Source organism: Chrysochloris asiatica, unplaced genomic scaffold (assembly GCF_000296735.1).
Source record: "Chrysochloris asiatica unplaced genomic scaffold, ChrAsi1.0 scaffold00028, whole genome shotgun sequence".
NCBI lineage: Eukaryota > Metazoa > Chordata > Mammalia > Afrosoricida > Chrysochloridae > Chrysochloris > Chrysochloris asiatica.
This window is the reverse complement of record NW_006408546.1, coordinates 6,297,030-6,312,184: the sequence shown is the minus strand read 5'-3', so window position 1 is coordinate 6,312,184 and position 15,155 is coordinate 6,297,030. Positions and strand designations below refer to the sequence as shown.

The window sequence follows — 15,155 nt, the reverse complement described above, 5'->3', positions numbered from 1 at the left end:
AGGCTGGAACAGCTACAGTGACAGAAGATACATCTTCATGATGAACCTGACCTATATGCAGAGTGGTAGTTACTTTAAATACCAACAGAGAGGGAAAGAGTCTTCACATCAAGTATCAATGCTATCCCCTCTGTACACAGGATAGACAGGGACGGGCAACTTAGACATTGGCTACCTAAAATGAGGGGGCAATAAAGTCACAAAGTGACTGGCTTACAAGGTTTCAAGAGGCAGGTTAGTTTAAGAGTATGGGGGAAACAAAAGAGTCCCCACTGAATAGCTGTCACCTTGTCTAGATGGGTCTGGTGAAAAGAGAGGGGGATAAGATTTGTAAGATTCAGTAGTGACTGATCGTTATCATGACTAATCGCGACTGTCATAATTATAAAGGTAGAAGTTTTGTAACAAAAAAAAGGGAGTGGTTCATCTTACAGTCCAGAAACAGAGGACCCTAAGACCATCAAAAGAGGAACGCACAAGCAGAATCCGGGACCTTATCCAGAGAAACAGCAGCGCCAGAGATGGAGGCAGATAATGGGGGCAAGGAGAGGGGAAGTGGCTGAGGACTCTAGATTCAAGGACTAAGAAGAGAAGGACTAAGAGCTGGTGGCCAGGAGCAGACTTGCAGAATGTGCCCTTTGGAGATGTAAATTATTGGGTTAGCAACCCAATGCTTTATTCACAGCAAGACCAGGACTCCTTGAATTAGGGCCCAAAGAGGATAAATAAAACTGCCCTAATGCCGTATCAACAGAAGTACTGGGTTCTAAGCCAAAATGTGAAAGAGTGGCAAAGCAAAGTAGATGAAAAGTACCCAAAGAGAAATTCTCTTCCCTATTTCTCTTGACTGTTGTTGTTGTTATGTGCCGTGGGGTCGGTTCTGACTCATAGTGACCCTGTACAGGGTTTCCGAGGCTGTAAATCTGTATGGGAGCAGAAAGCCTCATCTTTCTCCCGCGGAACAGCTGGTAATTTCGAACTGTTGACCTCGTGGTTCGCAGCCCAATTCGTAACCACTACACTACCAGAGCTCCTTGTCCATATTCTCTGTTGTTTTTTGCACTCAAAATTTAGGTAAAGTAAGACTACACAGTCTAAGGAGTGTCCAAAGTCCTAAATCCACAATACTGAACTGTCTTCCTTCCTACTTCCAGGTCCATGTGGAATCTCTTGGTTTTCCGAGTATACTGACCCCATCTTCAGAAACAGGCACTGTGTGCACTGGAATGGGCTGCCAAGGTAGGTTGGGATTCCAGACACTCATGCCCTCTGGGGGAAACAAGGCTGCAAGGTTTGCCATAGCACTCATCAAGGTCCGGTCAATGTCTGTGCTTCGAATATATACCTAGAATGGAAAAATCAGAGCAGAGAGTCTGTGGATATTTTTTTTCCTTATGGAGTAGGACACCCATACCAAAATATTGTCAGACTTTGTGGTACTATCGTTGATCACAATATCTATTACAATGAGACCAGTAGTTGAATTGATACTAAGCCAATTAAGTGATGGCTGCTTGTCAAGTCCAAGTGTTAATAACAGGTTTTCATAAGGTTTTGAACTTACTTAAATTTATCAATTTTTTTTAGTAGCAAACTAATTGTATAAATTTTTTGGGAAACAAGCAGGGCCTTTTACATACGCAGCATTATGTTACATTCTTTCAAGGGTCAAGGTTCCCATTCTTAGATCTCCAACTTGCCTGTTCATGTTTATAAGACTCATTCAAGAATTTTTCATATCTTCTTCGCATATATTCTCCAAGTTCGTAATGCTGCTCCATCCCCACCTATGGGGGTGGGGTGGGGGTGGGAATCAAAAGTTAGTGAAAGTAGGCTCTGTGAATCAAATACTCATTTAAATTTGTCTCATCTCTTCTTACTGTACATGAACAAATTGTGTTTTAATAGGCTCACAATAACAATATCTATTTAAATGAAAACAAGAAAAGAGCTGTCAATTTTAGTCAGGACTCCCTGAGGAAGTTCACTCATCTTCCTTAGTTCTTAACATCACCTTACACGTGTTATTCTTGTTACATACCACGGAGTTGAGTCAGTTCCGGTCATAGTGGCCCTGTATAGAGGAGTGGCTGTTGGGCTTGAACTGCCCACTTTGCAGTTAGTAGTCCTAGAGCTCCACTCTAGGACGCCACATAGAGGTGCTTAATAGTTGTAGATTGATCGGGTTTAAGCAAATGCTTCATATCTGGTGTGATAGTGAGATCCTTGTTAGGAAAGCATTCACAGGGTCTTCTGACCACTTGGGGATTTTGTGGAAGAAGCCAATCACCTGATAAGAGGGTGGGTAGCGTAGTGGTTACGAATCGGGCTGCGAACCTTAAGGTCAGCGGTTCGAAACTACCAGCCGCTCCATGGGAGAAAGATGAGGCTTTCTACTCCCGTAAGGATTTACACCCTTGGAAACCCTGTACAGGGTCGCTATGGGTCGGAACCGACTCAACAGCACTTAACAACAGCAACAACAAATAAATCTTAAGATTCTCTGATAGCAATGCTTTTATTATCTGCTGAGTTTATGCCTGGCTCATAAAAAATTGAGTTTATGCCTGTTTCCTAAAAAATTAGCACCTAATACGAGTCCTGGTGTGGTGATGTGGGTTAATGCGCCAGACTGCAAAGCCGTTTGAACTTCAAGGTCGGCAGTTCAAGCTCACCAGCTGCTCCTCGGAAACTCTATAGAGGGTTGCTATGGGTTGGAATCGACTCAACAGTACTTAACAACAACAATAAAAATATGGCCATAGCACTCTGAATGGGCCCAGTCTTGTCTGATCTCAGAAGCTAAGGTCAGGCCTGATTAATAGTTGGATGGGAGACAGCCTGGGAATACTGGGTGCTGTAGGCTTTTGGAGTTCTGGTGTGGCACTGTGGGTTAATGCACTGGACTGCAAAGTTGGTTTGAACCGCAAGGTCAGCAGTTCAAGCTCACCAGTAACTCCTTGGAAACCCTATGCAGGGTTGCTATGGGTTGGAACCAACTCGACAGCATTTAACAATAACAACAACAATACTCAAAGTGTGGTCTGTGAACCAGCAGTATTGGCCTTACCTGAAAACTTGCTAGAAATAAAATTCTTGGGCCTCACCCTTGACCTACTGAACCAGAAGGTTTTGGGGGTGGAGCTCAGGAATCTATTTCTAATTAGCTGTCTGAGTGATTCTGATAATATTAATCATTAAGCAGTGATGTATTAGCTCAATGATCTTCAAGCATTACTAAGCATCAGAAGCAAAATTATCAGCGAGTGCTCATTGCAAATTTCTCAGCATCTTTCCCAGAGATTCAAGATCATTAGATCCTGGGTGGTGTCCTGGAATTGCCTTTTACAGGTGCCCCAGGAAATTCAGATGGAGGTAGTAGAGCTCCATGCTTTGGGAAACATTGCATTCAAGTTTGTCTTTAATCTAGGGCCTCACCAGAGCTTCAGGAGTTAAAGGATGTGATCTTTGTGGCTGCTGCTCAGTCCCACCCACTCATTTGTGTGTCACGTTTAGCCACCACTATTATCATGGCCCATTTAGAATGACCATGGGGGTGGGAAAGGAATAAGGTGCATGTTGAGGTAGGTGGACTTCCTGGGTGCCTAAGTAGTTGAGAAAGCAGGTGCTTGGGTTTAATTGCTGCTCTAATTTACAGCTCACTTCTGATGAACTAGTCCTCCTTTGTATGTTATTGTTGTTTTGTTCCGTGGAGTCGATTCCGAATCATAGCTACCCTGTACAGGGTTTCCGAGGCTGTAAATCTTTACGGGAGCAGAAAGCCTCCTCTGTCTCCCACGGAACAGCTGGTAGTTTCCAACTGCTGACCTTGCGGTTCCAGCCCAATTCATAACCACTATGCTACCAGAGCTCCTCCTCTTTTGTATGAAACCAATAAAAACAAAACACCCCAACAATAATAACAAACAAAAACAACCCAAAGCTGGTTTCCATCCAGTTAAATTATGATTTATAGTAACCAGGTAGGAGAGAATAGAATGGCACTATAGGATTTCCCAAGCTTTATGGAAGCAGAGTGCCACACATTGACAGATTACTCAATAAATAAGGTAAGCATAAGCTTATTTGTGCTTACTAACGTGTAGTGAACAATTTCCCATTTTTCACCACATCTGAGATTCTGCTTCTAAATATGACTGGCATCTGTCTCTCTTCCAGCATCACACAACCTTCCTACAGAATCAAAGCCTCTTTTCAAATTTATAGTCAGACTAGTAAGGAGCTCTGGTAGCATAGTGGTTATGAATCGGGCTGCGAGCCTCAAGGTCAGCAGTTCGAAACTACCAGCTGCTCTGCGGGAGAAAGATAAGGCGGTCTGCTCCCATAACCACTATGGAACCGACTCCACGGCACATAACAACAACAACAGGATGGAGAACCCAGAAAGCAAGTAAGCCCATGAAGGCATCAGTATTTTTTATTTTTTTTTAGCATTTCAAATAATTCCAATGTTTAACTGTGATTAAAATCTACTAGTTTTGAAGACATCAACGCTCAGTATGCTATAACATTATCTTAATGGTGCTTTGGACCATTTGCCCTTTTGGGGCAGTGGATTAAATGATCAGCTACTGAAAGGTGGGCAATTCTAACCTACCAGCTGTTCCACAGGAGAAAGATGTGGCAGTGTGCTGCTGTAAAGATTACAGCCTTGAAAACATTATGGGGAAGTTCTACCAAGTACCTCTTGGCTCTCTTCAGCATCTCTAAACTCTTCTTTTCTCCATGCACACCATTTATACTTCAACAGTGTAAAAAACATCAAATCAAACAACTCTATGCACAGATACCCTGGAGACTTATCAACAACCTTTAGCTGAAAATCTAACCTACCTGAGTGAGTTGGCCAAATCCTTGTGGCCATGAAGACTCTTTAATGGGGTCGTTGGGGAAGGTTTCAATGGGACTTCTGTCTCCATGTCGAAATACCTGAAAATAGATCATGAGGTGGTAGTAAAATGTCAGATTTCTTCTGGTGGTTATAGTAGATTTTCTTCTAACCATTGGTTCTCAACCTTGGAGGCCCATAGGAATAACCTGAGAACTAGGCCCCAACCCTAGAAATTTTGGTTTAATTCATCTTGGGTACAGTCAAGGCATCAGGATTTTGAAAACGTCACCACTGGTCTAAGCCACTGGCACTTTCCGTGTGATTTAAGTGATATAGGACTTAAGGTGATGAATCCATTAGAAGGTGGGTAGTATACATGGGCCCCAGTACATCAGCTAGAGCAAGGAGGAACACAGTGAAAGTGTTTAGCAAGATTACTTTATTGAGATAAACTGAGAAGGATATCTCCTTTAATTATTACTACAGCAATGACAGTTTTAATTATTTATTATAATTTTTTTTTTTTTTTTTTACATATTAAAGGGCTTCAAAAAGTTCAAGGAAAAATTCCTTGATCCCTGCATTCTATTTTCCAAGAATGAACCCCATTTCTTTGAGACAAAATACGAAGTCACTTTGGTCACGTCAGGAATCACTGCCACAAATAGTCCCCTCATAGAGGAAAGAATGACTGCAGATTCTCTGCTGAGTATTTACATTTACTAGTCACCCAGGGGTGACATGGTCATGACCAGAAATTATACCTGCAAGTATTTTGTCTTAAAGAAAGAGACCTATAGAATTTGGTAATCATTTTAAGCTAATGATTTATTTGTTTTTAGGGGTGTAGAGAGAAAGGAATTGTAGATGGGGAAATTGGAAAAGCTGATTCCCAGAACTTTAAGAACATACTTTTAGATTTGCATGTATGTCATGTTATTTTCACTGCACATTTTACTCTTTGGGGACAGTAGTCTGAATTTTTGAAATGTTGGTATGCTTTCTGAGCTGAATGCCAAGACAAACACAGAGTTATTTTATAAGCAAAAGGTCAGAAAACCATTCAAGGCCAAGATGAAGTCTACAGTGATGTCAGCAAACTTGAATATTGGGGAGGGCTGAGAGTGTTGGTGTGGCACTGTGGGCTAATTAATGCACTGGATTGCAGAGTTGGTTTGAACCACAAGGCTGATGGTTCAAGCTCACCAGCCTCTCCTTGGAAACCCTATACAGGATTGCTATGGGTCGGAACTGACTCAACTGCACTTAACAACAAAAACAAGAGTCCTGGGGTGGCACTGTAGGATAAGCACTTGATTATAAGGTAGGCTTGAACTGCAAGGATGGCGGTTTGAACTCACTAGCTGCTCCTTGGAAACACTATCCAGGGTCACTGTGAGTTGGAACTGACGTGACAGCACTTAACAACAACAACCAACAATGTGGCTTTGTGGAGTCTAGGTGTGGCACTGTAGGATAAGCACTGGACTGCAAGATTAATTTGAACTGCAAGGTTGGTGGTTCAGACTCACCCACCGCTTCTTGGAAACCCTATACAGGGTTGCTATGAGTTAGAACTGACTCAACAGCCCTTAACAACAACAATGTGGCATTGTAGAATAAGCACTTTACTGCTAACCATGAGGTAGTCAGTTCAAACCCACCAGTGACTCCTTGGAAACCCTATACAAGGTCCGTATGAATCAGAACCAACTGGCCAGCACTTAATAACAATACCAATACAACACCTTCATTATCTGAGATTGCCCACACCTCTCATTTATGCTTCCAGGCTAAGATGCTCATTTGGAAAAGAAAGCCAGGAGTCTGTCCTTCTGAAATCCTGTAAAACAATCCAACAGACACTGCCTAAGAAATAGTCTTCCACTTTATTCATGCTTGAGGTGGATTCTAGGAAAGTGGGGAGGTTCCTGACAGTTGAACTTTGTCTCTGGTTTCTCAAATTTTTTAGTCCTCTAAACTGATGATGAGCTAAAAACCTCAGTAGAACAGGCTACAGAGAGCAGAGGCATAAGGGTGCAGTGGTCCTTAAGGAAATCACTCTGGTCATGACAGGAATCACTGCCACCAATAACCCCCTCAGAGAGGAAAGAAAACCTATGTATTCCCTGCTTAGTATCTACATTTACCAGTCATCAGGGGTGACTTGGTCATGCCCAGAAATTGTCAAGGCTAAAGAGCTCTGCATAGTGGTTACAAATTGGACTGCGAACCACAAGGTCAGCAGTTTGAAAGTACCAGCGGTTCCACGGGAGAAAGGTGAGGCTTATCTGCTCCCGTAAAGATTTACAGCCTTGGAAACCCTGTACAGGGTCACTATGGGTCAGAACTGACTCGACGGTACTTAACAATAACAACCCTAATATGCTTTTCTTCTCATAACTAAAACACATTTTAGGTTTCCTAGATCCCAGGTAGGTATTTGGTAGCTTAACGGTAGAATTTGAACCTTGTATATAGGAAACACAGTTTGATTTCCAGCCGATGCATCTCAAATGTATCCACCACCCATCTGCCAATGAGAGTTTGTGTGTTGCTATGGTGCTTAACTGGCTTCAGCAGACTTCCAGCCTAGGACGGACTAGGAAGAAAGACCTGGTCACCTACTTCCAAAAATTAGCCATTGAAAAGCTAATCAGTCACAATGGTCTAGTCTGCAACATACTGGGAAGCATTTTGTTCTGTTGTGCGTGGGATTGTCCTGAGTCAGGAGCCTAGTTAAAGGTAACTAACAATGGATTCCAGGTATCCGTGCAAAACACTGTCCCAGGTCTGAGTTGTAAACATTGTTACATGGCTTCATTACAAACCCCACACTGTCCAGTTTCCAGTGTTTCTCAATCATACTGCTATTGACATTTTGGGTCAGAGATTTCTTTGTTGTGGGGTGTTATCCTGTGCATTGTAGGATGTTCAGCAGCATCCATGACCTCTACCTGCACTCCATACCACTTCTCCCCAGTTGTAACAACCAAAAATGTTTCCAGACATTGCCAAATGGCTAATGTGGGACAAAGCCACTCCCAGTTGAGAACCACTGGATAAGTACAGAAAAATCAGAAGAGAAGCATTCTAATAAAACAGAATTACAATGCTTCCTGCCAACCTACAACTACAATGTTGTTGTTGTTGTTAAGTGTCACTGAGTCAGTTCCAACTTGTAGCTTAAACTGCTAACTCTGAGATTCAAACCAACTTTGCAGTCCAGTGCATTAACCTGCAGCACCACACCAGGACTCCAACAAACACAATAGCTTCCCAGTATTTTGTGAACACTTGCTTTGTCCCAGAAACTGTGCTCAGTATTTTTCATGTATTTAATCCGCTCACCAATTCTACAAGGAGGCTTCAAAAAAGTTCATGGAAAAATTGAATGACAAGATAAAGCCCCATCATCGTACAAGGCAGACACTATCATCATCTTCATTTCACAAGCCAGGAAAGTGACCTGCCCACGGTCACACAGCTTGTAATCTGTAGAATTGGGATTCAAACACAGGTTGTGTGCCTCCAAACCCAGTATTCTTAAATACAGGTGTGGTTAGTTATGTGCCATGGAGTCAGTTCCAACTCACAGCGACCTTGTACAGGGTTTCCAAATCTGTAAATCTTTATTGGAGCAGAAAGCCTCATCTTTCTCCCGTGGAACAGCTGGTAGTTTCGAACTGCTGACCTTGCAGTTTGCAGCCCAATTCATAAGCACTACGCTACCAGAGCTCCTTTAATTACAGATAGTAGATTCATTTCTCTATGCTCAAATACAGGGATCTGGAACGTCCTTTAAGCTCTGTCTGTTCCATGCATTCTTTTCTTTAAGATCTGTAAGTTTTTTTGTTTCTTTCTTTCTTTTGCATCAGAAGAACCCAAAACTCGAGGTGAGAAACCAATCTGAAGGTGCCATGAACGATATGCAGAATTTAAAAACTAAAATGGAGATAATGCATTCAGATGACAGAATCACAAGTGGGGGGACATAAGTGTGGTCACCTTAGAGAGCATATTTTAAGGAGCCAAGCACTGGAACTCAATCATGAGATTTGGGTCCAGATTTCTCACTCTGTTCTTACACATCATGCATGATTGTAATCTCATTCATTTCAGTGGTTTATAAGCATTTCTGAAGTAATGGCTCAAACCTGCTATGAATGCCAAACAAGCAATTCAGCATCTACCACCCCAGTGCTGGAAACAAAATATGTGTATGTGAATGCATGAATGCACACTCACACATGCATATACACACAAAGGGAAATCTCAGCAGAGCCATTTTCAAACTGGAACCCTTGGATTCCACCTGGTCATGCTTTAATGTCTGTGGCAACACAGTGTCCTTAACTGATGTTCTGCCAAGTTTATAATCTCTGTTCTTAGCTGAGCAACCACACTCCAGGATATCCTTAAAAACAAACCACAAAAACAAACCAATTGTTACCGAGTCCATCCGACTCATTCCAACCCCATGTGTGTCAGGATAGAATTGTGCTCCATGAGGGTTTTCAGTGACTGATTTTTTTTTTTTTTTTTAAGTAGATTGCCAGGACTTTGTTCCAAGGTACCTCTGGGTGGACTAAGACCTCTGCTCTTTCAGTTAGCAGCCAAGTTCTTCATAATTTCCATCACCTAGGAACTTTATAACACCCTTGGTTGTTGCTGTTAAGTGTTCTTGAATCAGTTCTGACTCGTAGTGACCCTGTATATAGGTTTCCGAGAAGCAGCTGGTGCGTTTTAGAATACTAAAAATAAAATATATTATCTGTGGTATTTACACAGGTGCTTGCATTAGTGCCAGTAGTAATTGCATTAAGGATATGTTCAAGATAAATAAACTCCCTTACATTTGCTCGATCCTCCATGGTTTGTAGAATTCGTTTCCCTGCTATCTTGTTTAATTCTTAAAATCCCTACTTTGAGGACAGGTTGGTTCTGTTGTTACACTGAACAACTGAAGAGACTAAAGCTCAAAGTGATGGAGTAAATTGTCCAGATTTCCTAATTCTCAAGATTGCTAGCCCATGGTTCTTTACACCATATCACCCTTTTAAAATCATAGGTACGTTTTAAAAAAAGAACCATGGTTTGGTATCTTGTACCATCAAGTCTGTCAAACAGGTTTGGCATGTGTATGAAGTCGGAGAACCCAGTGAACACAGGGTGACCAGGTGCAGTTGCTTTCCACACAGTAGCCAGAGTGCTGTTACAACATGCCAATCAGATCATGCCACTTGCCTGTTTAGAACTCACTAATGTTCTCTCATTGTGCTAGAAAGTTTTCATGGAAAATGCTAAACACCTACAAAAGTATATGATGAGCTCCTATAGCCCATCACTGACTTCAAAAATTAACTTGTCACCAGTCTTGTTTCTTTCATACCCTTACCACTCTCGAGATACCATATCATTTCTCATTGCCCTTCGCATAAAATTAATAGTTCTCACAATGACCCCCAACACTTCTCTTCTAGCTCCTGCTCACCTTGAGGCTCTTACCTTACCTTATCCTTTTTCTTGCTAACCTTCTGCTGTTCCAATACCTTAAGCTCTTCGAGACTCAGGGCCTTTGCCTTTCTGTTCCATCTGCTTGGCTTATCCTATTTCTACGTCTCCTCCTGGCACACTCACTAAATCCAGGTCTGTGCTGGAAAATGCAACCTTCACACAGAGGCTTCCCTGTCACATCTGCTTTATTTTCACCCTGGACATTTTCCTGGTTTTAAAATTTGCATATTTTAAAAAATATCTGGCTCCCCTCTCCCCATAAACTCCTTGAAAGCAGAACCCTTGCAGTCATGTGCTCTGCTCTATCCCTGTTCCCAAACAATGCCTGACACATAGTGAGTACAATCACAAAATATTTACTTCAATAATGAACATTGGATTAGATCAGTTCCTCCAGGCCTTTCTTTTCAGGCTTTTCACTTATCAAGGACTTGTTCTTTTTCTTCCTTATTTACTACAAGGTGTGCTGTGTGCGTTTCTTTTCTCACTTTTTTTTCTGGCTCTCTTATCTTCCCTTTGATGTCCTACATTTGTGCCTTTGTTTCTGGAAGGTAGAGTTTATCCCTGGGCTAGATTGGAGTGTCATAAACCATCAGCCTGATCTTTCAGGTTTGGAATTCCAGATGCTTCATAAAACTTTGGAACGATTTTGGGAATCCTAGATGGGACTTTAGCTGTTGACATTAAACACAGGTCTGCATTTTATTAGAGTCTGCTCTAAATTGGGATAATCTCTCAATTCATAATTCTAAAGTTGACATGAATAAAAGACTATTTCGTTTTCTTGCTTTAGGAACTGAGAAATAAATTCTTTTAAAAAGAGGATTTAAAAGTAAAATAATTTAGGCAGAAGAGAATGAGTCATATAAATGGCTACCACTTGAGAGGTAAGCAGGAAGCTGGACTATGAAAGGAATTAGACTAGGAATACATCCTTCACTCACTGTAAGACACTCCAATGAGATCTTTTTATCCAGGACCCATGAAGAATTCAGAGCCCCATGACAAAGGGAAGAAATGAGAGCTGTGTACTATAATGCGTGGAAGGTGTATAGCATATTAGAAATGATCTAGGCTTTGGGGTGGGTAGACTTGGCTTCAAACCCTGCCTGTATCACTGACAAGCTGAGTGACCTCAGGAAAGTGATTTAATTTTAACTTTGCATGCCTCAATTTCCTTCTCTACAGACTAAGATAATCCATATCTACCTGTAGAGGCACTACGAGATTTAAAGCCATTAGCTTGGTACTGACAGAGTCCTGCTGGCCTTGTAGCATAAGCATTGGGCTGCTAACTGCAAAGTGAGTGGTTCAAACCACCAGTGACTCTGTGGGAGAAAGAAGAGACTGTCTGCTCCTATAAAGATTTGCAGTCTCAGAAACTCTAGATAGGGTTTTCATAAGTCGGAATTGACTTGATGATAGTTGAGGAATTTTTTTTGTTGTTGTTTTGGGGCATACAGGAAGGTAGTGCAGTGGGTTAAGAGTTGGTCTGCTAACCTCAGGTTCAGAGACTCAAACCCACCAACTGCTCCATGGGAGAAAGATGAGGCTATCTGTACCTATGGACATTTACAGCCTCGAAATCCCTCTGGAGCAGTTCTATTCTGTTCTATAGGGTTGCTACAAGTCAAAATCGACTCGATGGGTTGGCTTGAGCACATAGAATGCACTCGATTTACATTCTTTATTATTATATTTGCTACTATTATTTCTGTCGTTATTATTCAGGCATTTAGCTAGCTACCTTACATGCCCCCCAAAACATCTCTATTAATTTATAATCATCCATTCCTCATTATAGTTTCCATGATTATAAGGGTTAAGGAGTCCTGGTGTGGCACTATAGGATAAGCACTGGACTGCAAGGTTGGTTTGAACCATAAGGTCAGTAATTCAAACCCACCAGCTACTCCTCGGAAACCCTATAAAGGGTCACTATGAGTTGGGACAGACTCATGTAATATCAACAATGAGAGATAAAGAACAATTCCTTAGAATTTAGGACACTCTGAAAATTTCAAGTGCTTATAGTGGCAATCTGGCTGATTAAAACAAATACATCCTGAGCCAGATACAATCTCCCTGACCAGTTTTAACATTATAAAAACTTGAAAATAGCATTGGCATAAAATTAGGGAGGGGTGTATATAAGCAAACTGAACTGAATTCTGGTTTGGCCAATCACCAGCATTCAGTGCACAGTGGGTCTCTCCAGCAAAGACCTGTGAAGAACTGCCCGTCACCACAGCTGTGCAAACACTCCCAGTTCCTGTTGGGTCCATTTTGACTCATGCAGGCCCCATGTGTGACAAAGTGGAACTCCTCCATAGGATTTTCAATGGAAATCAATCGCTGGAACTTCTCTTGAGGAGCATCTGGGTGAACCTCTAATTTTCAGTTAGCAGTTAAGTATCTTAATAGTTTGCCCTACCCAAGGACTCAATTGCTGCTATGCTGGACTAGCTGTAGAGAGCTATAAATCATGGAAGAGAGGTTTAATGTTTAGTATGTAAGTTGGTTTTGATTTTCCATTCGATTGTTTTATGTGGTATATCTTTCCTAGGGCAACTCAGATCTTTTAAATGGACCATTAAAAATGACAATATCTCAAGTTTCCTATACACCAAAGTTAAGTTCCAACTGGCTTTTAATTTCTTATAGATAACATCAAGATGTCAGTATGGGCTTAATAGGATAATTTTAGAGATATGAAATATGAAAAGATCCTGACATCAAGTGCATGCTTACAATGTAGTAGCTATCATTTTGATTCTTATTTTAATAGATGTGAAAAGATTTACAGCCTTGAGAAGGTGATTCCTGTGTTTGAAGGTATTGTTCATGAAAATGAACATGAAAAATGAAAATGAAAGCAGATAAAAGGGGCTCAATAGTCGATTGACTTTTCCAGTAAAAGTTATGAAGCAAAGGATCAGCAAGTTCAGTCATCAGTAAGTTAGACCATGGTTGAAATGGTTAAAATCTATATAACTCTTGAAGTCACATTTGAATGTGTATTTCTCCAGGTGTTTTTATTGGGCCCAAAACTGAGAAGAAAACTTATCATACTTAAAAGACAAAAGACATGTAAATACACCCACTCCTCACTTACCATCATGGAGAAGTTCCAAAAACCATATTGTGAAGCAAAAGTCTATGTTATGCAAAAATGAAAGATGACTACATCTGATCACAAAATAGAGAATGACTACATCATTATATAACTGCCAAACTACATAACTGCCAAACCCCTGAAAAGCTTGGTCCAGCCAATTTGACGCACAACTTTAAACATCACAGTAAGTGTTACTCTTACTTTGCACCTCAGCATTCATCACTGCCAGATATAAGTTGCTAATGCACAACATAGTTGGATAGTAGATTTCCCACTGTAGCTGTAAATAGAAAATGTCCAGTAACAAATGTCAATAAGTGAGGAGTAGGTTTATGTCATTCTTTTGAGAATAAAGGGAATTGATGGGGGAGAAACCCTCCAAACACCCTGGCATTTTAATGAACTAGTTATGTGAACATGATTTGAAAAAAAAAAAAAGCACACATATGTGATAAAATGATAAGAGTATATGTATATTAATAATACTCACAATAGTTTTGGCATTTACCAGATGGGCTGATAAGTTCTTTTTTTTTTTTTAGCTTTTTTTTTTTAATTATTATTATTAAATGTTTTTATTTTGGATTGAGTGAAAGTTTACAGGGCACATCATCAGCTTCACATTCAACCATTCATATAGCTTGTTTCATTACATTGATTATTATCCCCTCCATATATCATCAGTTAACAGTGTTTATCTCTATCCTCTTTAGCTTTTTTTTGTTTTTTTTTTTGAGGGTGGTGGGGAACTTGCCTTTTTGGAATTTACAGTCTCGGCTTTTAGGGAAGGTTTTTACATTTGTCTGTGGATATCCAGGGCTCATGTATGAGATTACTAACAAGCATTACTGAATAATCAGATGAGGGACAGTTTGCTATGTCTACTAGGTAGCTAGAGTCTGATCCTCAGAGCCTATGGTTTGGACGGTCAACAACGCTTGGGCCCACAGCGTCTTGACCTGTCTTAGGCGTTCAGTGCGAATTCCTCAGTCTTACCCGTCATCGAAACTCTTTGCAGCATGGCAATGGCTCTGTGATAAGTTCTTTTTATTTACTAACTCCTTTGAGACTCAGAACAACTCCATGAGTTATTATTTTTGTCATTTTACTGACAGGAAACTGAGGTACAGCTATATGGTTACTCATCCCAAGTCACACAGTAGTAAGGGGTTGAGCTTCACTTAAACCTTGTACTCTTGACCACTTTGCTACATGGCGTTGTTGTTGTTGTTGTTATGTGCCGTGGAGTCAGTTCCGACTCATAGTGACCTGTACAGTGTTTCTGAGGCTGTAAATCTTTACCGGAGCAGAAAGCCTTATCTTTCTCCCGCGGAACAGCTTGTAGTTTCGAACTGCTGACCCTGAGGTTAGCAGTCCAATGCATAACCACTATGCTACGAGAGCTCCTTGTTGTACCTGGTACTGTTCAGGATATTATAAGGTTCTTTGGTGTTTGTACACCATACTCCTTTTTAAGAATTTCATATGTTTAGTGACTATTTATGTACCCTATCTCCATGGCATCATCATCTTTCCAACACAGCTCAGATTAGAAAACTAAATTCACAGCATTTCAAATTTCCAATACAAAGTATTAAACATAGGCAGAGAGCTGTAATTGGTAATGTCATGAAAATGGGCTCTAATATCCTCTGCTAGGAATCTTCA

At 40.9% G+C, this 15,155-nt stretch overlaps 1 protein-coding gene across 1 annotated transcript in view; it reads right to left on the bottom strand.

Annotated features, from left to right (window-relative positions):
- ACPP (acid phosphatase, prostate) overlaps positions 1-15,155 on the bottom strand; it is a 101,648-nt gene that overhangs the window by 81,488 nt on the left and 5,005 nt on the right. Inside the window, exons 2-4 of the mRNA XM_006846639.1 lie at positions 4,855-4,950; positions 1,701-1,787; positions 1,193-1,345 (exon numbers count right to left, since the gene is read on the bottom strand). Of these exons, the coding sequence (XP_006846702.1) occupies positions 1,193-1,345; positions 1,701-1,787; positions 4,855-4,950 (336 nt within the window). The remainder of the gene's footprint in view (positions 1-1,192; positions 1,346-1,700; positions 1,788-4,854; positions 4,951-15,155) is intronic.